General features: G+C 39.9%; 2 protein-coding genes across 8 annotated transcripts in view; one reads left to right on the top strand and one right to left on the bottom strand.

Moving 5' to 3' along the window:
- Window positions 1-229: 229 nt before the first annotated feature.
- LOC138924721 (basic proline-rich protein-like) lies at window positions 230-4,842 on the bottom strand. Its single transcript, XM_070270341.1, has 3 exons — window positions 4,757-4,842; window positions 2,730-2,780; window positions 230-1,727 (listed from the first exon to the last, which is right to left on the bottom strand). The coding sequence occupies exons 1-3, from the start codon at window positions 4,840-4,842 to the stop codon at window positions 230-232; spliced, it is 1,635 nt and encodes a 544-aa protein (XP_070126442.1).
- Window positions 309-24,867, top strand: part of RIMKLB (ribosomal modification protein rimK like family member B) — a 70,718-nt gene continuing 46,159 nt past the window's right edge. For 2 of the 7 annotated variants that reach the window (XM_070270976.1, XM_023643100.2), the window contains exons 1-2: window positions 854-1,270; window positions 15,752-15,983. In XM_070270976.1, coding sequence (XP_070127077.1) covers window positions 15,809-15,983 — 175 coding nt within the window. In that variant the 5' untranslated portion in view covers window positions 854-1,270; window positions 15,752-15,808. Of the gene's footprint in view, window positions 421-834; window positions 1,271-2,738; window positions 2,874-3,087; window positions 3,324-7,109; window positions 7,221-15,751; window positions 15,984-24,867 lie in introns of those variants that run through there. The other 5 variants (XM_070270977.1, XM_023643101.2, XM_070270978.1 and 2 more) reach the window with 5 other exon arrangements.

Below are 24,867 nucleotides of genomic sequence, written 5' to 3' on the forward strand. Positions count from 1 at the left end.
TATCTTATTTCATTCTCAGAGCAACCCTGGAACATACTCATCTTTCCATAACAAAGACTTGGAGGAAGTTAAGTAACTAATTTGCTCAAGGTTTACACTGGTTTCTCAGTGGCAGAGCCGGCTGTACCACACTCCCCTGCCTATGTCTTTAAACCTGCTAAAGCCGGGAGAATTTAGGATGTAGTTTAAAAATTTGCCTCACAAGATTCAGAGGCATTGTCTTGACTCCCTACACGGATAAGGACCTTAAAGATATTAATGATCTTTGTCCCCAGATCTTGGCATCCCGCAGGGGAGGGGAGAGACCACGGCTAGAAGGGACTTTAGGCGGTGGCCGTCCGCAAGGCTGCGCGGGAGGTGGGCCGGGCGGAGGCGCAGAGGCGTGGACACGCAGACAGGACCCCGCGCCCGGGAGGCTCGGTGGGCTCGCGTCGGGGTTCAAACCGTGGATGAATGGGGCCCGACGAGGGAATGCGAGGGCGGGGAGGGTGCACAACGGAAGGGATCGATCTCGCGGTTTCGAGTTGGGAACAAACCTTGCCCTCCCTCCCCCCAGCCGTTTCCCTTTCTCAGGGAGGACGGTTTGGGGGCGGGTGGGGAAAGCGCGTCCTCGAAGCGCTCTCGCGCTCCCATTTTCCCTCCCGGCGCGCGCGCTCCATCGCCTCCCCGCAACCCGAGAGGCCCGCGATGGCCGCGAGTGGGGACGGCGAGCCCGGAAGGCGGGTCCCGACGCAGGTGTCAGATCCACTCGGCCGGGGCCGCCCGGCTGTCGCAGCCCCTCGCTCCGCCCGCCGCCGGCCGCCGCCCCCCGCCCGCCGCGCGGCCGCGCCTGGAGGGCGGGGTCGCGGCGCGCGCGGGTCCTCTGCACGCGGGCGGGCGGCGCGCGGCGCCTCGGGCTGGGGGAGCGCGGGGCGGCCTCCGCCGGCGTCGCGCGCTGTGTGTGAGCGGGGAGGCGCGCGCGCGCGCGCACGACAGGCGAGTGAGGGAGCGAGGAGCGGCCGGGTGTGAGTGCGTGTGGGAGTGCGTGTGTGCGGGAGTGGGGCTGAGGGAGAGCCCGAGCGGGCGCGAGGCTGCGAGGAGGAGGGCGAGTGTGCGAGGGCGCCCGGCCTGGCCGCGGGAGCCGCGGCGGCGGAGGAGAAAGGAGGCGGCTCCCGGCATCCCGACCCCTCCCCCTCTCCTCGGGCTTCCAGCCGCTCGCTGCCCGCGCTGCCCTCCGAGGCCCCGACCCGGCTCCGCTGGCCGCGAGCGAGGGAGGAGCCGCCGGAGCCAGGTGAGCGGTACGGCCGCTGCCCTCCGCGGGCGGAGGGCGTAAGGCGGCGGCGCGGCCCCCGCCTTCTCCCCCGGCGGGCGACTCGGGCCGAATGAACTCGGGGCCGAGCGGGGCCGCGGCCGGGGAGGGCAGCGGGCTGGGGAAGGCCGGTGGTCGCCTCGGCGCCGGGGCCGGGGGGCGGCGGGCGGCGGGGCGGCCCGTGGGCCGTGGCGGGCGCCGGGAGGGGTCGCTGCGGCCGGGAGCGTGCGGCCGGCAGAAGCGTGCCGGAGCGGGGCGGCGAGGCGGGCGTGAGGAAGTATGGTTCCCGGGCTGAGGGGGTGTGGTGACCCTGCGAGTGCTGGTTGGAGGACGGCGGCGTCGTGCTAACCTGTCCCCGGGTGCGTGGCGAGCCCTGCCGCCCGTGCCTCCATCAGGCGAATTCCTGCGGTGCGACCGCGGCGAGGATGCGGTGTGCGTCCTGCAGTTATTGTTTTTAATTCCGTTTGTTCCTCCTTACGTGTAAATTTTAGCGTGTGGCAGTCATTCCTCTTTTTCGTTTGACAGCCCTCTGAGTGAGAATGGGGTGACAAAATAATGGCTTATCTTTGATTTCTTTTAAGCATTGGACCGTAATGCAAATTTTACCCCCCCCCCTTTAAAAAATCCCAGTTGGGGGACAATAACTTAAGGTTTACCTTATTGATTTAGCCTTATCTTTGATTGCTGATCTGTAATCCCAGTATTTTATCCCATTTGTGTTGATGAGTAGAGACGGGGCGTTGATTCTCTTCTCTGAGTGGGGTTATTATACGAACCTTGTTGAATGTAACTTGTGTGTGAATTCTTTCAAGGTGCTGTTATTTTCCCCTTACTGACATAAATTGTTGCCCCATCTTTGTGGAGTTGGGTCAGATTCTCAATCTGTATGAAAAGTATGCGGGCAGCCTAATATGGGAGATTTTTCTTTTTTGTGGGCTTAGTATGTTTATAATATTTGTGGAGTTTCTTAATTATTAACTGTAACCATTCAAATTTAAATGTTACTTAAATCTCATTTTTTTGTACAACACTGGGTAGTTTACAGGTCATTTTTTTCTGTTTTTTAAAACGATTTCTTAAAAACAATTCATTGTCAGAGTACTTTCAGATATTCATTTGAAATAAAACACTCTCTGAAATTCCAGCCATGGAGATTCAATATTTGTTTTCTAACTTTTAGAATGAAAACCTCTAATTTTAAAGATTAACAGTCACAGTTAAATTATTTTTCTAATGGTTACTGTGTGCTAGTTGGTTAGTGCGTCAGAGGGGAGGAGGCCTGTTTGTTTTGAGGTAACCTTTTGTTTATCCCTTTCCGACTTGGTTGGTCCTGTTACTTTTCCTTCTTTCATGTCTAGATTTAGTTGTTAGTTTGGCAACATGGCTGTTGATGTTTTCATCTTTCTCTGTCTCCCTTTTTCTCTCTCCTGTCTTCTCTTACCCCCACCAGGTGCTGGAGTCCACTTGTCGGGGAGGGGGGCGGTCTGTGATTCTGAGAACAAGAAGGGGAACAGCAAATTCAGTCACAAAATCCTCTGCTCAGTCAACAGCCACTTTCCTCGTCCCGCCTTTACCCCTGCAGGGGGTAAGGAGCTGTCTACCTAACCTTTAGACTTTTGGCTACCAGCTAAAATTCCTCTTATCTTAGTTTCTGGTGGATAGTTTTTAAAAAATTTTTCTCACGTTTCCTTTGAATCCCTACTGAATATAATAGCTATTGAATATAATAGCATCTGGGGGGTGGAAGGGAAAGTGACAACAAGAAATTATCCATTTTTTTCTTTTCCTTTCTTATTTAGTTCTCTTTTCCTCTCCGGAAGGAAATTACCAGGAACATCTTATAAACCCTCTATCCCTTCTCATCCATATCGTGAAGAAACACACTAAACGGAGTATTATTTTTTGCCTCTGACCAGTGAACACCAACCAAGCTTCAGGCATTAGTTTTTTGGGGCACAGGATGAAACATATCTTTTAAAATATCTCCCAATTCTTCCTTTCCCCAGTTTGTATCCGCCTGGGATTTGCTACTGGGGTAAGTCACTAGACTGATTTCTCAAAACTTCTCCCCTCCCTGGGAGGTAAACACTGTGAACACTGGAAGAGGTTGGGGGAAGGGCACAGAGCACACCCCATAGTTCCACACGTTGGGAAGTAGCTTTTATCATCTTCCTCTGGGGAGCAGGTGTAGAGATCTAAAGTGAGTGACAGTGGGTGGACGAAGAACTTCTCTACCCACGAACAACTTGTGAAGAGGGAGAGAAAACCAAACATAAAGTAAGGAGGGTGAGTTTTAATATATATATTGCTTGCTGACAACTGTTTTTGGGGGGGTACTCCAGTGAGGTGGATTTTTAGGGAGACTTTATGGCAGGTTAGTTTACAAAGAGTAGTCTCTGCAAGTGAAATTGTTGTAAACCTTTGAGAAAAGAACCTTTAGAAATTGTAATAGTTCTGTTATTTTAAAACCAGAGAGTAGATTCTGATAGGAACAATGAAAAAAGTATTGTTTTTAAATGTTAGCTGTACTGGCACATGCAGTTATTTCAAGAGAGGTTGAATAGGCGAGATTAGGTACAGATGTTGGGGAAATTGTCTTTCAATACTTGGGAATTTTCCTGCTTGTCATATTAAGGTTTGTTAAGAAATATAGTACCTCCAAAAATATCTGTACATAATGTATTTTAGATTCATGTGCCACATATATCTGTGTAGATGTTAGATTTGCAGAAAAGGACTTTCTTACTTCATGGTAGCTAATGCCATGGTGATATTTGCAATGTTTTGTTTTCTAGTGTTTTTTCCTTTCAAAATTGGCTTGGAGGACAAAAGCCACAGAGCTAGCCAGCTCTACTCTTTTAGAGCGTGGTCTGCATGGAACCCATCTGCTTATATCTTTTTTCCTCCTCTTACAGAAATTGTTTTTTTTCCTACTACTTTTGATTGTTAATAAAGCTAGTTATTTCAGGATCAGTTGTATGATGATGATGGAAAGTAGCATTAGGCTTGGGTTTTTTGTTTTTAATGAGAAACTCAAAAAATAAATTAAGAATTTTTGACAGGTTTAGATCTTCTGGGGTATGTATTTGCCTGCTATTTAGCATTGAAAATCGCTATGACTTTTTGATACTCCCTTATGACTTAATACAGCAGCCTCCTTTAAAGTAACTCATAACCCTTAACTTTTCTCTCTCGCATTTGAGGTTCAGTATTGTCCACTGGGGATAACAGCGGAGAGTGAAACAGGGATTCCATCTTCTTGGAGTTTACAATCTAATTTTGTTGATCCCTGTTCTTTTTGTCTGTCAATCAGTTCTCCCAGCAATGTCTGGAAGAGTCTACTAGATTCTATAAAATGTGTGCCAATTGGTGTAAACATTGATATGGCTAAGTAGTTTTTACTACCTTCCTTTCACAAGTGGCAACACATCACCAAGTTGACCCAAAAAAAAAGTAATCTAAACCTACCCCTCACTTTTCACTCTCATCTTTTTACATTCCATTTTTCTTTCTTTCTCTCTCTCTTTTAATGCCTTCTGATACCAGCTCTCCATGTTCTTAGAAATATAAGGTGTCCAAAGTAGAACATGGATTTACTATGTAAGATCAGACCAGTTCTGTTATTGTTCTGCTGCCCCATATTTGGCAGCATGTCAGACTTTGATTCTTTATCAGAAAACTACATCTTGAAAATTCATGCAAGTTTGGCCAGATAGCAACCTTGGAATTTTTCCCTAGTGCTTTGGAGGTCTCAGTTGTTAGCTTCTTCCTTTGACATGTGATTTAGTTAGCCATGTTTATAAAGCTTTTGGCTGAATTACATAAATAGCTTCCTAACTCCTTTTTCAAAGTAATGTCCAGAAAGAAAATTTGCAAGGAAGGCCCAACATTTAGCGTGTTAAATGTGATGAACTTTGAGCTAAACTGTGCATTGCATCTCAGCAACATTTTTCAAATTTTGTGCCATGTTCCGGAGATACTTGGATGTAACATTCCTCTATTAAGTGAAATCATTAGAAATTTTATTTGAGGGGCCAGCCCTGTGGCCGAGTGGTTAAGTTTGCCTGCTCTGCTCTGGCGGCCTGGGGTTCATGGGTTCATGGGTTTGGATCCTGGGCATAGACCTACACATCACTCATCAAGCCATGCTGTGGCGGCACCCCACAGAGAAGAACTAGAATGACTTGCAACCAGGATACACAACTATATACTGGGGCTTTAGGGAGACCAAAAAAAAAAAGAGGAAGATTGGCAAAAGATGTTAGCTCAGGGCCAGTCTTCCTCACAACCCACCCCCCCCCCCCACACAAAATTTTTATTTGAATTCCACGGAAAACTTTTAAAAAAAACATTTAATAGGTTTTATATGCCACAGACTATTTTGGGAATCTTAGTAACCAAGCTACAGGTAATTTAAATAAAAACATAATTTCCTGACCCTTTAGTTGGAAACGTGTAAAAATTTGCTTGTTAATTTGCTCATGAGATTTTTTCCCCCTTTTCCAATTTTCTTTTTGTTGTGGTAAAATACAACATAAGATTTACCATCTTAACTGTTGTTAAGTACACAGGTTAGTGGTATTAAGTGTATTCATATTGTTGTGCAATCATCACCATATCCATCTCTGGAATTCTTTTTGTCTTGCAAAACTGAAACTCTGTGCCTGTAAAACAGTGTCTCACCATTCTCCCAACCCCTCAGCCCCTGGCAACCACCATTCTACTTTCTATCTCTATGAATTTGACTGCTTAAGACACCAGAGCATAATATCCTCAAGGTTTATCCATGTTGTAGCATGTATCAGCATTTAATTCCTTTTTAAGGCATTGTATGTACATAGTGCATTTTGCTTATTCATCTGTTGGTGGACACTTGGCTTGCTTCCACCTTTTAGCTATTGTGAATAATACTGCTATGATCATGTGTGTACAGATTCTGCTTTCAGTTCTTTTGAGTATATACTTAAAAGTGGAATTGCTGGATCATATGGTAATCCTATTTTTAATTTTTTGAGGAACCACCATACTGTTTTCTGTAGTAGCTGCACTATTTTATGTTACCACCAACAGTTTCCAAGGCTTCCAGTTTTTCCACATCTTTCCCAATACTTGTTTTTTTGTTTTTTTAATAGTAGGCATCCTGATGTCTGTAAGGTGGTTTTGTGGTTTTGATTTGCATTTTTCTAATGATTAGTGATGTTGAGCATTTTTTCTTACTCATGACATTTTAACGTGAGATCATTTTTGAACTCTGTGAGGGCTGGGACTATGTCTGTTTTGTTTACTGTGGTGTCTTTAGGTAAGAGTGCATAGGCATACAAATATTAATTGAATGTATTACTTAATTAAATGCTTAGTTTTGTGTAGTTAGTAGTTCTCTTAGACTCTTAGTTTATCTGTGATTATGACTAATTTTTGACTTTGAACGGTTTGTGTTTTTGGAGGGAAGGATGTAGAAATACTTCTACAGAGATGTGAAAATAAATGTAAAAGTAAAATCCTCAAATGTAAAATGATAATCTTAACTACTGTAAAAATAAAGTACCACTTAGCAACAGCACCGCTGCTTGCTAACATAATGCAAACCTTGATGTCAAGGGAATAATTTCCTATAACCTTTGAGTAAAGTATGAAAGAGTAAATTTGTTAAGGTAAGTTTCAGTGGCCTGCCTATAATAAAGAATCCCCAAGTATCATTATCATATCACACAAACAAGATAGAAGTTTCTTTCTCATGCAAAAAGCAGTAGTTGGCAGTCCAAGGCCATGTCACTCACAATTGTCAGGGATTTAACTTCTAACATGTGGCTGTTCTTTTCCTAGAGTTGACTTCTGTCCTCCTGGTCCAGATGGTTGTTAGAGCTGTAGCCATAACATCTACATTCCAGGTAGCAGGATGGAGGAAGGACCAAGGAAGACCATGGCCTCTGAAGTATGCTTCCTGGAAGTTGCAGTGCAGTACTTTCATTCAGCTCTCATTGGCCAAAATTTAGTTATTGGACCACATCTCGTTGCAAGAAAGCCTAGGGAAACAGTCTTTTAGTTACATGGCATTGTGTTGAGCTAAGTATCAGATACTTTACTACTAAGGAGTAGTAGATAGAAAATGGATATTGGGAGGCCAGTGGAAATCTCTGCCGTAGAGTGTGTGAAATTTGAAGTCACTCTGGGCTCTACCACTTTGTAATTGTGTAAATTTAGACGAGGTAAATAACCTCTCTGCTAGAATAGTTTCACCTGCCAAATGCCTCCAAGGGATGCTTTTGAGTATTAAAGGAGGAGAGAAAATAAACTGCCCAACACTGTTTTTGGTACATATAATCACTCAAAATGTGAATTATTTTCTTTGTCCAAATTCCCTTTGATGTCTTTGGGTTTAGTGGAAAAGAGTACAAAGAAATCAGAAAATGTGAATCCTAGTTCTGGCTCTGCTATTGTGATATCTTGGGCAGGCCATTTTTTTAAAGTGGCATAATAGGTGTCTGTGTTCCTTACGTAATTACATGCAGATTTAATGAGAAAATGTATGTGGAAAGTGTTTTGTGAACTGTAAATGGAGAATGTTTTTAACCTCACCTGTATGTATGTTTTGCCTTTGTCTTGCATGTATTTTTTTGTGTGAAGAAGGGGAATTTATAGGCACTTGTCTCCAGTCTTTAGTCTTTAAAGGAACCATATTGAGTTTGGGTAGAAAAATGGTTGTGCTGTCATTTTTCACCCATAATCATGCATATAGCTTTTTTTAAAAAACGGTATTATAGGTGAAAGAACTATCAGAACGAGAGAGTTTGAGTGAATGTGTCATGTAAACTTTGGGAAATTAGATGTTTTCTCTATTTTTTTTTTAAAGATTTTATTTTTTCCTTTTTCTCCCCAAAGCCCCCCGGTACATAGTTGTGTATTCCTCGTTGTGGGTTCTTCTAGTTGTGGCATGTGGGACGCTGCCTCAGCGTGGTCTGATGAGCAGTGCCATGTCCGCGCCCAGGATTTGAACCAACGAAACACTGGGCCGCCTGCAGCGGAGCGCGCGAACTTAACCACTCGGCCACGGGGCCAGCCCCTTTCTCTATTTTTGAAGCATACTCCTTTGAGTATAAGGAGGGGACTTATGGGGGCTGTCATACATTTCTTTTATGTCACCACTAAAGTATACTTTGATTAATATCTAGCCTCCTCATACTTTCACAGCATTTTGGTCCACCTTCAAGTTAATGTGGTAAAGAAAATGGCATTTTATACAAAGATATTATTTTAAGTGGCATCTTAACTAAGGGGTGAGATTGTCTAGGAACTACCCAAGTTTCAAAGGAGCATTGTTTTGTGATCATTTATTGATGAACATTATTAGTGGGTAATGGAGTAACTGGACTAATGCTATTATTTGATTGTTTCTGAGACTCTCCTGAGATTTTCATCTTATCATTTATTTATTTTCTTTACCTTTAATAAGAGCTACAAAGAAATCACTCCCTTTCTCCCAAATAGGGTAGTTCTCCCTTTTTCCGATCCTCCTTCTTAATCTTTTGTCCCTCTACCACCTATTCCCATTCTTTCTCATTTCTAACAGTAATTCAGGTCGACCTCTGACAGGGACTTTGGATAGAGTAAAGGAAAGGAAAAAGGGTAAAATTTCATATATATCCCAAATTGTGTTTTGTTTTGGTTTGGTTTTTCGGGGGACAGGTTTGAAAAGAATTGGAGGCATTGGAACTCAATGAGAGAAAAAGCCATGGTAAACAGATCCTTGGTTAAAACCTGAAGCATCACAAAGTTGGTGTTAAAAAGTAGAATTATTAAGTCAATTAATAGGCACATAGTGCGATTTGAGGGGAAACTGTTGGGGCTTAGAATCAGGAAATCTCTTGAAATCCAGGCTATGCTATTTGGTGTTGTTTAGTAAAAGACATTTTTTTCAGGTATCTCTTAACCCTCTTTTTTTTTTTTTTTTTTTTTTTTAAAGATTTTCTTTTTTCTCTCCAAAGCCCCCCGGTACATAGTTGTATATTCTTCGTTGTGGGTCCTTCTAGTTGTGGCATGTGGGACGCTGCCTCAGCATGGTTTGATGAGCGGTGCCGTGTCCGCGCCCAGGATTCGAACCAACAAAACACTGGGCCGCCTGCAGCGGAGCGCGCGAAGTTAACCACTCGGCCACAGGGCCAGCCCCTCATAATGGTTACTATAATACCTGAGGTTTAAGTGAAGTAATATATATAAAAGTAGTCAGTAAATTAGCCCAGTATTTGGACTTTGATCAGATATGTAATCATTCAACATCTTCAAACATTGTGTTTCTGTTATAGCGTATAACAACTTGGAAATGCTAGGTGCTTAGGATAGAAAGGAAGACGTAACTCACGTGTACAATAAGATTAAGATCAAGTTTTTTTTTCTGTGCCTTTTTTTGTCCCCAAATGCCCCTAGTACGTAGTTGTATATTTTAGTTGTGGGTCATTCTAGTTGTGGCTCGTGGGACGCCACCTCAGTGTGGCCTGACGAATGGTACTATGTCCGTGCCCAGGATCCGAACCGGCGAAACCTTGGGCCGCTGAAGTGGAGTGTGCCCACTTAACCGCTTGGCCATGGGGCTGGCCCAAGATTAAATTTTTGTGGGGAAAAAGGCCCATGAACTTTTCAAGCTTGAGTATTAAAGATAAATGGGAAAAAAAGTTCACAGCCCTTGAATATATTTCAGGATCCTAGTTTGAAAAACACTGACTTAAACTAGGCTTATTCTTTGAACGTACCTTTCAATTATGATTTATCCCTCTAAAAGAGAAATTGTGTTTATGATGAATAGAATCATTTAAAATATGATCATCTACATGAAAACAAACTTTTAAGAATTCATCTTATAGCACTGGCAGACCCTAGTTACCAAAAAAACCCCCTGAATTACAACGTAGTGTGATAATTGTTAGAATATATGTATAATAAGGTAATATAGACTAATGGAATTAAGATGAATTTAGGAGTCAGGGAAAACTTAACAGATGTGTTAAGACTAATTCACTAAGTAGATAGGTCTAGGATATATATTCCAAGGAAAAGGAGGCATGAGAGAATACAGTATCTTCAGAAAATTGGAAATGAGAGAGAATGGAGGGTAGAGGATTAGTTTGGAGGCTTTTTGAGTATTCTCAGGTGTCGTGATGAATGTACTGGAGATGAAGAGAAGAGTAAAATTCAAGTGATACTTAGGACTTAGAATTGCTAAGGGGTGTGTGTATATTTAAGTAGTAAAGGAAAGATGGAGGTAAAAATGATGTCTAGGTTTCTGAATTAAGTGCCTTTGTGAGGATGGGTATGTATCAGTCAGCATTCTCTAAAGAAACAGAACCAATAGGAGAATATATATATGTGAAATATATATATGTAGAGAGAGAGAAAAAGAAATAGATATTAATTTTAAGGAGTTGGCTAGTGTGATTGTGGGGCTGGCAAGTTTGAAATCTGTAGGGCAGGCCAGTAGGCTGGAAACTCAGGCAGGATTTCTGTGTTATAATCTTGATGGAGAGTTCTCTGGGAAACCTCAGTTTATGCTCTTTAGCATATGCTCTTCAACTGATTGGATGAGGCCCACCCTCATTGTAGAGGGTAATCTCCTTTACCCAAAGTCAAATTATTGTAGATATTAATTATATCTACAAAATACCTTCACAGCAACATGCAGACTGGTATTTGACCAAACAGTTGGTCACTGCTGCCTAGCCAAGCTGACACATAAAATTTAACCATCACAAGGGAAAATCCAGGTGTTGAATAAAAATAAAAATTCATTTTTTACATTTTTATTTTGAAAATAAAAATTCATTTTTTACTTGCTCAACTGAGGCAGTAGTGGGTGGCATTTAGTTAGAGATGCCCAGTAGGCACATTGAAATAGGATCTGAAATTCGATTGAGAACTCTTGGATGGAAAGAGATATTTAGTGGGTCAATGATATATTCTGGTTTCAGTGATAGTAGCTGAGGATGACATTTCTAGAAAAAGGAGAGAGGGTTTAAGAATGAAGCCCTGGGGATTATGTACAGAAGGAGAGCTGTCAGGAGAAAAGAATCACAGAAAAGGAGACTGTGAAGGAATGCCTACAACTCAAGATACACAAATTTGTTATTTTCTGTACAAACTTGATCCAACTCATATATTTCACATCCAAGACAAAATGATGTTGTTGAAAGCACATCTGTAGTAATTGTCTACTGGAGTAAATTCTAGTTTGTAAATTAGTATATATTTTTTTCTTCTCCAACTTTATTCTTTTTCAGTCTTTTGATTCTGAGTTCATATGCTATGTCTTATCTGGAATAAATACTTTTCCTAATAGTAAGAGGCGCCTTAATATCTTCGGATGGTAGACTGTGATTTTGCTTTTTCCCTACTGGAATAATTACTATTGGGAACCAGGCCTCATGAGAAAAATGAATGAAGCACTTTATTTATGATTCCCATTTAATTAGCCTTGCCTAGACTATTTGAAGATGACACATTTTTTTCATTGGTGTGCCTATCTAGAAGTCTGCATGGGAAAACTATCTCTAATAAAAAGTAAATTCTCTTTGTTGAATTTCTCTTTATTTCAAAAAGGCTAATTTAGCAGTTTGTTGCTAGCATTTATTTGGTATCTGATATTTATGCATTATTTTCATTAATACTCCTGGGGAAATAAAGAAATAGAGAATGGGAATTAGTGGATCTGAGTTTACATTCTGAAAGGAGAAATATACTCTTATGTATATGTGGACATTTGCAAATGCTGTATTTATCTTACACTGTTGAAGAATAAACTCTTTTCTTAGAGATGTCTTATTGGGTAACCAAACCTATTCCTTTAAATATTGGGGGAGGGGGGAAGGAACCATTCACAGGGGACTATTTTCTGTCTTTTAAAATGGTGAATAATATTTGAACTTTCTGTGTGTGTGTGTGTGTGAGGAAGATTGGCCCTGAGCTAACATCTATTGCCAGTCTTCCTCATGTTGCTTGAGGAGGATTGTTGCTGAGCTAAAATCTGTGCTCATCTTTCTCTGTTTTATGTGGGATGCAGCCACAGCATGGCTTGACGAGTGGTGCTAGGTCCACGCCTAGGATCTAAACCCGTGAACCCTGGCTGCAGAAGTAGAGTGTGCAGACTTAGCCACTGTACCACCCAGCTGGCCCCTGAACTTTCTTTTAAGACTCAGGGCTGTCACTTTCTTCCTATACTTTGGGTTCCTGGACTGTGTCGATTTACTGTTATGCTGTTGACTTCTTACCAGTTTTTTTGTTTTTTCTTTTTCCCTCATGTTAATGGATGGGAAAAATAGAAAAGCAGATGTTTTAAAATAATAGAGAAAGAAGTGGCCATTGGAGGAGGTGTTGACCTGCTGGTCTCCACTGGCCCACAGGAAGGCGCTAGTGGCGTCCCAGGCCAGGAGGGCCATGAAGGTGGGGTAGAGATGGGGGAGTGGGACATGGAGCCTCTGCTCTTCTGGTAGGAGAGTCTTCCACCTGACATTTTCCTGGGTATAGGTTTAGATGTGAACCCCAGTGCAACAGCTTGAAAAAGGCAAGCAGCTACCAGCAGCATCAGGGCCCCAAGGACAGCCAGCTGCTCGTCCTTCTGTGGAAACAGGAGCAGATTATTGGGTGGAGGAGAGGTGGTGCCCTTTCATTCCCTGGCAATAAACTGGTCTCTGTAGATCACTGTAAAATTATAATGGATAAAATATCTGGGCAGGTGTCACTTGAAGATACCAGCACCAGTGGAACAGGGATTAACAAGCTGAAGGTTGTTAAGAAGCAGACACACCCTTTACGAAATGAGGATATCGTCTACTTGGTGTATAGGAAGAATGACTTGGAACACGTGTCATACCTCTCTGAATCTTTACATGAAAAGCGAGGCATAACAGAAGAATCCTTTTGAATTTGATAAAGAAAATGTATTCCACGTGACCAAAGATAGCTCAGTGTAGGGTGAAGTGAGGACCCCCAGATCCTGCCATGTTGCCTGCCACTTGGGTGGGCTTTGAGGAACTGCAGCCATTGACAGACCTCTTCAACACAGCCTCTGCCTTTTTTCATAGTGTCCTCCTCAGGGTGAGAGTGTTGCTCCAGGTGCAGATCTGGGGATTCAGGCATTCCCCCTGAAAGGATGTGGTCCAGTTGTGGCAAATGATGAGATCTTTAGCTTTGCTTCAACTCTCCCAGACAGAGAGGGAACATCATTTTCTTTCTTAGAACCCCAGGATCAAGAGGATTTGCAGCCTGTTAAAATGAAAGGAGACAGGAAGCCTAATCTGAACCTGCATTTGGTCACATACCAGTGTAGAAATGCTCAGACTTTACTTGAGGACATCATGTCAGAGTTGCTGCTGTGAAGCCAGACAAGAGGGAGATGCTCACGTGCATCATCTGTCAGGAGTTGCACGACTGTGAGATTGCAACCCTGGAGTGTTTTTATTGTCTGATTATGGAATCACTGAAAACACCATGTTGTGTAACTGTTGCAGCCTGGGCATTTTCTGAGAGCTGACATCAGTATTTGCAAAACATTCCTGCTTCCCATTTGCCAGTGGCTGTAACATCCTACCCTGATTTCTGCTGGGGTCACACTGCTATACTCATGCAATGCAGTTTTGTGCAGTAATACTGGTGAACAGATGATCAAGAACTAAGTGGTGGGGAGGCACCAAGATGGCTTTGGAGTATTGGAGCCATACTCCAACAAGAGAGTTTAAAAAGCTACCCAACATAAACATTTGAAGGGCGTTTTTACAGTTCCCTTCTGAGGGGAAACGGGATCTCTACATTAAGTACTTTGGTGTCACTTTTCTTTTGTGAAGCTTTTCCTTCTGAGTGGCATCCTTCCTAGTGGCCTGGAAGGCCCTGTAAGGCCATGTCCCATTTTCCTAGTGTGTAAATTGAGTTGTTACTGTATCTAGCCTAGGGCTTGAGTGAGCACGCTCTCGACCACAGCTGTGGAACAAGGGTGCACAGGGCCAGGAGGCTCTAGGCATCAGGCATCCCCTTTGCTAGTGACTAAGGTCTCTGCTTGATGCATCACCATGGCTGAGAGTTCCTCCCTCCCTCGCTCTTCCATAGCTACAAGCCCCTCTCTCCTGATTATCTCCCACATTATTTTTTTCCATTATTTTTTTCCTTCCCTGCTTTTCAGTAACTAATGCCTTTGAGACTGTGGGTTGTGGGGCAGGTGGGTGAGTGTGGCAGGCACAGCAGGCTAAGGTTCGGGGGTGCACGCCCACGCACATATGTGTGTGGTGGTGCCTCTGTCCCACAATGTTCTGGTCTTGCTGTGTCCATCTGTGGAGCAGGCCCTCTGGCTGACATCCTGGAGAGCGTGTGAATGGTGCACAAGGGACTGGTTCCAGCTGCTGTGATGCTGGAAGCCATCCATCTGTATGGCCATTGCTTCCTCTTGTCCTTGCCCTTGTCCTTTCCTTCTGTGCTAGATTTGCCGTGTCATCTGGAATAATAGTAGAAATTTTATTTTTGTAAATAAATGTTATTTTATCTTTTGTTGAAATCACCTGTCAAATTTGTTAGTAAAACTTATGACTTTTTGCTTCTTAGGAAAACTGTTTTCAGCTATTGTCTTGCTCATAGTACAGACTTGAGAAACAGCACTCTGTTTGTGGAGGAAAGTCCTTTTTTGTGTTCTAGTAAACAAGTTGTGTTTGTTTAAAAAAATTCTATTTAAAGAAAGAATAAAAACGCTGAGTAAGAGCATGCTGTCCTCTGACTGAAATAAACAAATTTTAGTGAATGGACTTGGTTTGGCATTTTTTTTTGGTTAAAGTTTTTTTCCCCCCATTCTTAAATTATTTATTTTGATTAAAGTTGCTGTGTAAATGACTTCAGTGCTGATGCTCATCTGGTAAAATATAGGTGCTACTATCTCATTTTTTTTTTAACATACTTATGTGTAGGTATATTTTATTATGAACATTTATAACAAAACAGGGGAAGAAAATTGAATAAAAAACTAGCTACAGATACATGAATATTCATAATTGGAGTTTGTAGTGGTGGAGAGATATGGGGATATATTGTTGATAGTTGCAGTCTCATCTATTTCATATCAAGGGATTTGCATTTTGGGGGAGGGATAAATCAGTCAAAAAGAGATGATCAGATTAGAGTATATTCCTAGACAATATATAATAGAGGGAATGGCATTGAAAGTTTCTGCTAAGTGACCTGCTGTAATTATAAAATTCCAGTGCTAGCTTCCCTAGTGGAAGATGGAGAAATCTTATTTCAGGGGAGGTTGACAGTTCCCATATTTCTTGTGTTATAAAAATTTTTAACTTGAACTAAAGGGAAACAGTCATACTATAACTCCATTAGTTTTTTCCTGTTGTATAGTTAGTATATAATCATAGCATTTATTTATGTAAAAGCCAGAAATTAAGTAGATTTCTTGATTTACCTTGTATGTGTATTTTTTTTTTTCCCGTCTAGAAAGAGTTTACATTGAGGAGGAAATAATCCAGGAAAAGGAAGAACAAGCAGATCAAGATGTGTAGCTCTGTGGCTGCCAAGTTGTGGTTTTTGACAGATCGTCGAATCAGGGAAGACTATCCCCAAAAAGAAATCTTACGAGCATTAAAGGCCAAATGTTGTGAGGAGGAACTGGACTTTAGGGCTGTGGTTATGGATGAGGTGGTGCTGACAATCGAGCAAGGAAACCTGGGTAAGTCTATATTAAGTAATTTTTTGAATTTTTACTTAGAATATGGTGAATCTGCGTATTTTAGGAATAATTAGGACAGAGGAATTGTTAATAATCTTATCATTACTAAGTATTAACTAATCTTAAAATCCAGTACATTTTATGGAAGAAATGGGAACACCATTGTTTATTGAACCCCTTTTTGTATTTAGAAAACAATTGGGAGGGAAATTAAAGATAACCTACTAGTTTTCTTCTATTATTACTGTCTTCTGCTTTTAAAGTACCTTGTTTTATAATGTGCTCCTAAGGGAATCTCTACCTCATGGGGGGTCCTTTTGGTGAATTCATCAAAACCTGTATGTGATTCTTATTTTCTTTTTGAAATACTTTATATATATGTTACAAAATACTAATATAGTTTTGTTATGGATAAAAGTGTCCTAATGATTTGACTCAAGTGATAAGTATTTCTAATATTTCATATTTGTTTTAGTATTACAAGATACCTTGGAAATGGTATAGAAATTCTTTAGGACTGACTTGCAGGAATCTTTACATGTTTGCTTTGGAAAGTTATGACTTGTTACAGCTAAATTGTTCATTTCTGTTAGGGAGCATTATATGTGGCATATAAGTGGCATTTTGATTAACTTTCAGAAAATACTTCATGGTTTAGTGATAGTATTGGATAAGGATATAAGACAAACACTTAAGTACATTCTGGTTCACTTATTTTCTTTGTGACTGGAATAATGAAGCCACGTGTTTTAATTTCCTCATCAATAAAATGGAAAGATATGGTTATTGTGAGAATTAATAATATACAAAGTACCAATCTGCTATTGTAGGGTAATATCACTCACAGGCTAGTTAACAGATCCAGAATCTTGCCTGATTATTAATGATACCATAGATTTAAGTAAGTAGAATCTCTTTGCAAACAATCGCTTTAGTCTCTGCCCTCTTAACATTTATTTATTTCATTCTCAGTACCTTTCAACAGGTATTGTTTCTTTAGAAATAACTGCTCTAGAAATGTTTCTAAGTTGTTTCACTTGAGCAAATAAGTAGTTAGTACCTTTATAAGAAAGATGGGCACTATTTTGTTTTCAGTGTGTGCCTAGGTCCAACACTTAGTTATTCAGATCCAGGAGATCTGGGATAGAGCCTGTTTCATTCTTTTATTAAATATTATTTGAACACTTACTTATATGCTAGCTGTTTGGTTTGGTGGGCAAAATGAGACATAGTCCCCACATTCTAAAGAATAAGATTAACATTAATCAAGTGATCACATAAATAAATGTAAAATTATTGTAACTTTGGTGAGTTACTAATGAATGGAATGGATATCACTTTGCACCCTCCTATCCCTATGACAGATAGTCCTGATCAAATCATGGTAAATCTTTTCTCTAAAATCCAGTATCTGTTATGTGCTTTTATAGCTTACAACTTTTTCAGCGTAAGTGCATGAACAACTATTGTTGAAATTGGAGTCAGAAACTCAGACGCCTTATTGTGGTAGGAGCCATGCTCTTGAAGTCTGCGTGAGTAGAGATATAAAGGCCAGTGTAGTACATTAGTTCACTAAACACCACTTACACGTATTTCTCATATATGTTTCTATGTTTTAAAGGTTGAAAAACTTAAGGCTGCTTTTCTAAGAGTTCTCTGCAGCCAGGATTTCTGAGGTGACCTACCTTCTGCTAAGTAGACACATTACTACAAGATTTGGGAGGTGGAAATGGGCATCTCTATTTTTAGAAGGCTTCATAGGTTGAAAAAGATCTAGGGTCGAAAACCGTTGCTCTTGATTGTTTTCTTATTTGCCTACTGGGCATTTTTACTTTTTTTTCAACTGTCATTTCTATGCCACTATGTCAAAATTGAACTTACGTTTTCCTCCTAAAACTGTCTTCTTATCTCAGCTTTTCTGTCCCTGTTTGTAACATCCCTTTTCATCCTTTGACTTGGGCTTACCTTTGACAGATTTTTTCTTTTATCCTTAAGAGCCACTTCTGCCACAAAATTTTGTTGCTTTTTCCTTCTAAGCCACAACTGTTCTGTCTTCTGCTTCTCACTGTCCTGGGTAAGGCTGTTGTTGCTTCAAATTTTAGTGACTGCAACATCCCTGTAGCTCTTTCTTTTTAACAGCAGTGCTTCCTCTCTAGTCCTTTCTCATTCATTAAATACCACTTTTATTATTCTTAACATCTCTCTAAACACCTTCAGAAACTCACTTTTTCCCTGTGGCATTAAATCTGATTATTTTTAAGACTTTTAATTGGTACATCTCCTGTATCTCCAAGAATTTCTAGGCTTTTTTTTTTTTTTTTACATTTTGCATATTTTGCTTTATTTAAATCTCATGCCGTCTTGTAGGGAAGGTGATATTATCATTTTACAGATGAGGAAAAAGCCTGTTTTGCAGAATTAAGTGGTGAAATATGAGCAAAATTCCTTTTTTAATCTGTCGTTGGCTCTCTTTGCTACAAATGCTGCTGCTTCTTGATAAGATAGACCATTTCTCCAAACGCGTCTCTTATTAGTCCTTATTCTTTGCCTTGGATCACTGTGTTCACGATGGAAGTTCAGTGTCACTTAAGCTCGTATATTTCACGCTGTCTGAATTTCTTCCCTGATCTTATCATATCTCGTGTCAAGTTTTACCTGACTACTTTCTTCTGAAGTTTTAAACCACTTAATGCCTATGCAGCACAACTAATACTTAATTACATAGTCATTTTTTTCTCTAACAGATTTATTTTCATTTTGTTTTTTCAGTTTCTCACATCCAGAGACTGTATTATATTCCATATTGTATCTCTCTTAGCAAGATATGGGACACATAAATACTTGTGATCCTATTCACACATTAGTTTAGTAAATATGTGTTGAATATCCATTGTTTACAGCATAAAAATGTTACTCAAATCAACAACAATGAGATGCCACTTAACACCCAGTAGCAAGGCTGTGATCAAAATGACAGCAAACGTGTATTGGCAAGAATATAGGGAAATTGGAACCCTCCTACATTGCTAAGGGGAATGTAAAATGGTGCAGTCCCTTTGGAAAACAGTCTGGCAGTTCCTCTAAAGCTTAAACATTGAGTTACCATAGGATCCATCCCACTCATATGTATACATCAAAGAGGAATGACAACATACGTTTGGAAGAGTTTAAGATGAATTGGTGTTAATTCTTCTTTAAATGTTTGGTAGAATGTTTCACTGGTGAGTGAAAACATCTGGTCCTGGGGTTTTTTTTGTTGGGAGGTTTTGGATTACTGATTCAGTCTTCTTACTAGTTATAGATCTCTTCAAATTTTTAATTTTTTCATGATTCACTTTACGAGGTTGTATGTTTTTAGGAATTTATTCATTTGTTCTAGGTTATCCAATTTGTTGGAGTATAATTGTTCGTAGTAGTCTCTTATAATCCCTTTTATTTCTGTGGTGTCAGTTGTAACAACTTTCATTTCTGATTTTTGTTATTTGAGTCTTTCTGTTTTTCTTGGCTAAGAGTCTGTCAATTTATTGATTTTTTTCAAAAATCCAACTTTTAGTTTTGCTGATTTTTTTTTTATTGAGGTCATAATAGTTTATAACAATGTGAAATTTCAGTTGTACGCTATTATTTGTCAGTCCCCATATATATGTGCCCCTTTACCCCTTATGCCCACTTCCCTAACGCCCTTCCCCTCTGGTAACCACTAATGTGTTCTCTTTGTCCATGTGTTTATCTTCCTCATATGAATGAAATCATACAGTGTTTGTCTTTGTCTGGCTTATTTTGCTTAACATAATACTCTCAAGATCCATCCATGTTGTTGCAAATGGGATGATTTTGTCTTTTTGAATGGCTGAGTAGTATTCCATTGTATATGTATACCAACATCTTTATCCACTCCTCAAGTGATGGGCACTTGGGTTGCTTCCACTTCTTGGCTATAGTCAATAATGCTGCAGTGAACATAGCAGTGCATAAGTCTCTTTGAATTGTTGATTTCAAGTTCTTTGGGTAAATACCTAGTAGTGGGATAGCTGGGTCATATGGTATTTCTATTTTTAATTTTTTGAGAAATCTCCATACTGTTTTCCATAGTGGCTGCATCAGTTTGTATTCCCATCAGCAGTGTATGAGCGTTCCCTTTCCTCCACATCCTCTCCAACATTTGTTATTTTTTGTCTTGATAGTTATAGCCATTCTAACGGGTGTAAGGTGATATCTCATTGTAGTTTTGATTTGCCTTTCCCTGATGATTAATGATGTTGAACATCTTTTCATGTTCCTATTGGCTATCTGTATATCTCTTTTGGAACAATGTCTCTTCATATCCTCTGCCCAGTTTTTGATTGAGTTGTTTGTTTTTTTGTTGTTGAGTTGTTTGTGTTCTTTATAGTTTGGAAATTAGTTTTGCCGATTTTTTTCTATTGTTTTTTGTATTTGTGTTATTTCTGTTCTCATTTTTTTATTTCTCTCCTGCTAACTTTGGGTTTAGTTTGTTTTTCTTTTTTCTTGCTCCTTGTGGTATAAAGTTAGGTTGTTGATTGCAATCTTTCTTCTTTTTTAATGTATGCAGTTAGAGCTATTTCAGTGAAACCAGAAAAGATACTTGGTATGATATCAATATTCTTAAATTTATTAAGATTTGTTTTGTGGCCTAACATTTGATCTGTCCTGGAGACAGTTCCATTTGTGCTTGAAGAATGTGGGTTGTGCTATTGTTTGGGTAGAGTGTTTTTGATATGTCTCTTAGATCCAGTTGGTCTATAGTGTTGTTCAGTTATTTTGTTTCCTTATTGATTTTATGTCTGTTTGCTCCATCCATTATTGAAAGTAGGGTATTGGAATCTCCTCTTAGTGTGTTAGTGTCTGTTTCTCCCTTCAGTCTGTTGCTGTTTGCTTCATATATTTGGGTGCTCTCTTAGGTGCCTATGTATTTACAATTCACAGCTTCCTGGTAAATTGACCCTTTCATCATTATAGTGATGATTATCTCTTGTGGCAGTTTTTGTCTTAAAGTCTGTTTTGTCTCACAAGTATGGCCACTTCTGCTCTTTTTTGGTAACCATTTGCATGGAGTACCTGTTTTCAGTCTTTCACTTTCAGCCTTTGTGTGTCTTTACATCTAGAGTCTCTTGTTGATAGCATATAGTTGGGTCTTGTTTTTTGATCCATTCTTTCCCTCTATGTCTTTTGATTGGGGGAGTTTAATCCATTTACTTTTAATGTAATTACTGATAGAGCAAGTCTTATTTTTTCCATTTTGTTAATTGTTTTCTGTGTGTCTTGTACATATTTTGTCCCTCTTTTCCTGCTACCTTTTGTTTTTTGTTCATTTGTTGGAGTGACATACTTCAATTCCTTTCTCATTTACTTTTATGTATCTTCATGTAGGTTTACATATCTTCTATAGATATTTTGTTTTTCCTGTGAGGATTACGTAATACATCTTAGAGTTTTAATAATCTGTTTTAGGTGTTAAATTCGTTTATATCCAAACTCTACTCCTTTACATCCCCCCCACTTTATGTTATTTATTTCACAAATTACATCTTCTATTTTGTATCCTTTAACATAATTTTATAGGCATAATTATTTTTTATGCTTTTAACTTTTAAGTGCTATACCAGAAATAACAGTGATTTGTACAGTACCATTACAGTATGCCAGGATTCTATATATATCTATATGTTTACCTTTACCCAAGAGCTTTATATTTTTGTATGCTTTTGTGTTGCCTTCTAGCATTGTTCTGTTTGAACTTGGAATCCATTTAGCATTTCTTATAAGGCCAGACTATTGGTAATGAACTCCCTCAGCTTCTCTTTATCTGGGAAAAATCTTTCTTTCTCCTTCATTTTGAAGGACAGTTTTGCTGGATGTATTGTTCTTGATTGGTAGTTCTTTTCTTTTAGTGCTTTGAATATATTGTCCCCCATCCTCTTCTGGCCTGTATGGTTTCTGCTGAGAAACCCTTTGATAATCATATGAGAGCTCCCTGGTTTATAAGTTGCTCTTCTTTAGTTGATTTCTAGATTTTCTATTTGTCTTTGGCTTTTGACTTTTGAGTTTGATTATAATGTGTCTTGGCATGGGTCTCTTTGAGTTCATCCTACTTAGAATCTTTTTGTTTTTTGAAGAAGATTAGCCCTGAGCTGACATCTGTGCCCATCTTCCTCTACTTTATATGTGGGATGCCTGCCACAGTGTGGCTTGATAAGCAGTATGTAGGTCCGCTTCCGGGATCTGAACCGGTGAATGGGGCTACTGAAGTGGAGCATGCAAACTCAACTGCTACACCACCGGGCCAGCCCCATGAGCATTTTAGATGTGGATGTCTATTTCTTTTCCCAGATTTGGAAAGTTTTCAGCCAATATTTCATCAGATAAACTCTCTGCATCTTTCTCTCTTCTCCTTCTGGGACTGCCATAATGCCTGTATTGATCTGCTTGATGGTGTCCCACATGTGCCTAAGGCTTTCTTCCCTTTTTTTCGTTGTTTTTTTTTTTTAATTCTTCTGACTCAGTAATTTCAAATGTCATGTTTTTGAGTTGGCTGATTCTTTCTTCTGCTTCAGCAATTCTGCTGGTGGACCACTGTAGTGTATTTTCAGTTTGGTTTTTGTGTTTTTTAGCTCCAAAATTTATTTTGATTCTTTTTTTATAGTTTCTCTCCCTTTGTTGATATTCTCATTTTGTTCATTGGTTGTTTTACTAATTTTTGTTTAGTTGTTTATATGTATTCTCTTGTAACTCATTGAGCTTCTTTAACACAGTTATTTTGAATTCATTGTGAGATAGTTCATATATCTTTTTCTCTTTGGGGTCATTTCTGGAGATTTATTTTGGCCCTTTGATTGGACCATATTTTCATGTTTCCCTCTGTGCCTTGTTATTTTTTGCAGGTATTTTGGCATTTGAAAAAGCAACCACCCCTCTCATTCTTTATGGACTGGCTTTGTACAGAAGACCTTCAGCAATCAGCCCAGTTAGAGATTGTGGGAGCCTCCTAAATCTTATCTGGGTTTTTGTCTTCTGTGGGCTTGTGCATGTAATTTCCCAATTAGAGAGGTTCGTCAGTTTCTTTTTCAGGAGTTTGTAATATCTCTTTCTTTCTGGTGTCTGCCTGTGGTACTGCAGGTTCTCTGGTTCTGCAACAAGCCACTGATCTTTGCTTTGTTCTTATTGGCCCCCAGGCATCCAAAGAATGCTGGATTGTCATGTCTGGTTTTCTGTCAGACAAGACAGAAACTACTCCCTTGGGCAGCCCTCCAAAAATCTGGAAAGTTGGATATACGTTTACTCTTTTTCTCTCTCGAGGTAGAAACCTCAAGTAGGGTAATTTCTCTGTGTCACACTGAGCTGTGCTGGCTTGTGGGAAGAAATATTGTGATTAAAATGCAAAAGGCTTTTCTTACCTGTTTTATTGTGCCTGTTTTTGGCCTTCCACTTGCCTGAGATACTGTAACTTCTTGACCATTTTCCCCAATTTGGATTTCTAAGAAAGACTTTTTAGACTGTATGTTGTTGTTAAATTGGTGTCCCTGTTGGGGAACAAGGTCTGGGGTTTCCTATTCTATCTTGCTAATGTAACTCTCCTTCTTGTCTTATGACCTTGAGAGTTGAAACATGCTGGTCACGTATTTTGTGGAATATCCCACATTTTGTACATTTCTCCTGATTAGATTGAGCTTATGTGTTTTTTTCAGGAGCCAATAAACTGGCCCATAGGCCATATCAGGCCTGCTACTTGTTTTTATAAAGTTGTATTAGGACATAGCTGTGCACTTGGTATTCATGTTGTCTGTGGTTGCTTTTGTGCTACAAGAGCTAGCGTTGAGTAATTGCAACTGAGACTGTATGGCCATTTGACCGTATATGTGATGATTTCTTTCTGGGTTCTCTGTTCTATTCCATTGGTCTGTAGGTCTCTCTTTTTGCCATTACCACACTGTTTTGATTACTGTAGCTTTGTAGTAAGTTTTGAAATCAGAAAGTGTGAGTACTCCAGTTTTGTTCTTCTGTTTCAAGCTTAGTTTGGCTAGCTATTCAAGGTTCCTTGAGGTTCCATGTGAATTTTAGGATGGGTTTTTCTATTTCTCCAGAAAACTTCATTGGGATTTTGATAGGGATTGCATTGAATTTGTGGGTCAATTTGGATAGTATTGACATTTTAGTAATATCATGTCTTCCAATCCATGAACATGAGATGTTTCCATTTATTTATTCTTCTTTAATTTCTCTTAGCAATGTTTTGTAGTATTCACTGTACAAGTCTTTCACCTGTTAGGCTAAATTAATTCCTAAGTGTTTTATTCTTTTTGATGCTATTGTAAATGGAATTGTTTTTATAATTTCATTTTCAGATTGTTTGTGAATAGAAATGCAATTGAGGTTTTTTTCTTTTTCTCCCCCAATCCCCCCAGTACATGGTTGTATATTTTAGTTATGGGTCCTTCTAGTTGTGGCATGTGGGATGCCACCTCAGCATGGCCTGATGAGCAGTGCCATGTCTGCTCCCAGGATCCAAACCAGCGAAACCCCGGGCTGCTTAAGTAGAGCGTGCGAACTTAACCACTTGGCCATGGCGCTGGCCCCTGCAATTGATTTTTGTGTGTCAACTTTGTTTTCTGCTACTTTGCTGAGTTTATTTATTAGTTCTAACAGTTTTTTGTGTAATCTTTAGGGTTTTCTCCATATAAGATCATATTATCTACAAACAGAGGTAATTTTACTTCTTCCTTTCCAATTTAGGTGCCTCTTACTTCTTTTTCTTGCCTAATTGCTCTGGCTAGAACATCCAATACTATGTTAAATCGAAGTGGTGATTGTGGGCATCCTTGCTTGTTCCTGATATAGAGGAAAAGCTTTCAGTCTTTCACCATTGAGT

The sequence above is a fragment of the Equus caballus genome, chromosome 6, assembly GCF_041296265.1.
Source record: "Equus caballus isolate H_3958 breed thoroughbred chromosome 6, TB-T2T, whole genome shotgun sequence".
Taxonomy (NCBI): Eukaryota; Metazoa; Chordata; class Mammalia; order Perissodactyla; family Equidae; genus Equus; species Equus caballus.

Coding starts and splice junctions, on each gene's coding strand:
- LOC138924721 (XM_070270341.1), bottom strand. CDS start 4,842: ATGGAGAGCTGGTATCAGAAGGCATTAAAAGAGAGAGAGAAAGAAAGA. Junction 2,781..4,756: donor ATGAGAGTGAAAAGTGAGGG/GTAGGTTTAGAT, acceptor TCTTGTTCTCAG/AATCACAGACCGCCCCCCTC. Junction 1,728..2,729: donor GACTCCAGCACCTGGTGGGG/GTAAGAGAAGAC, acceptor CAATAACTGCAG/GACGCACACCGCATCCTCGC.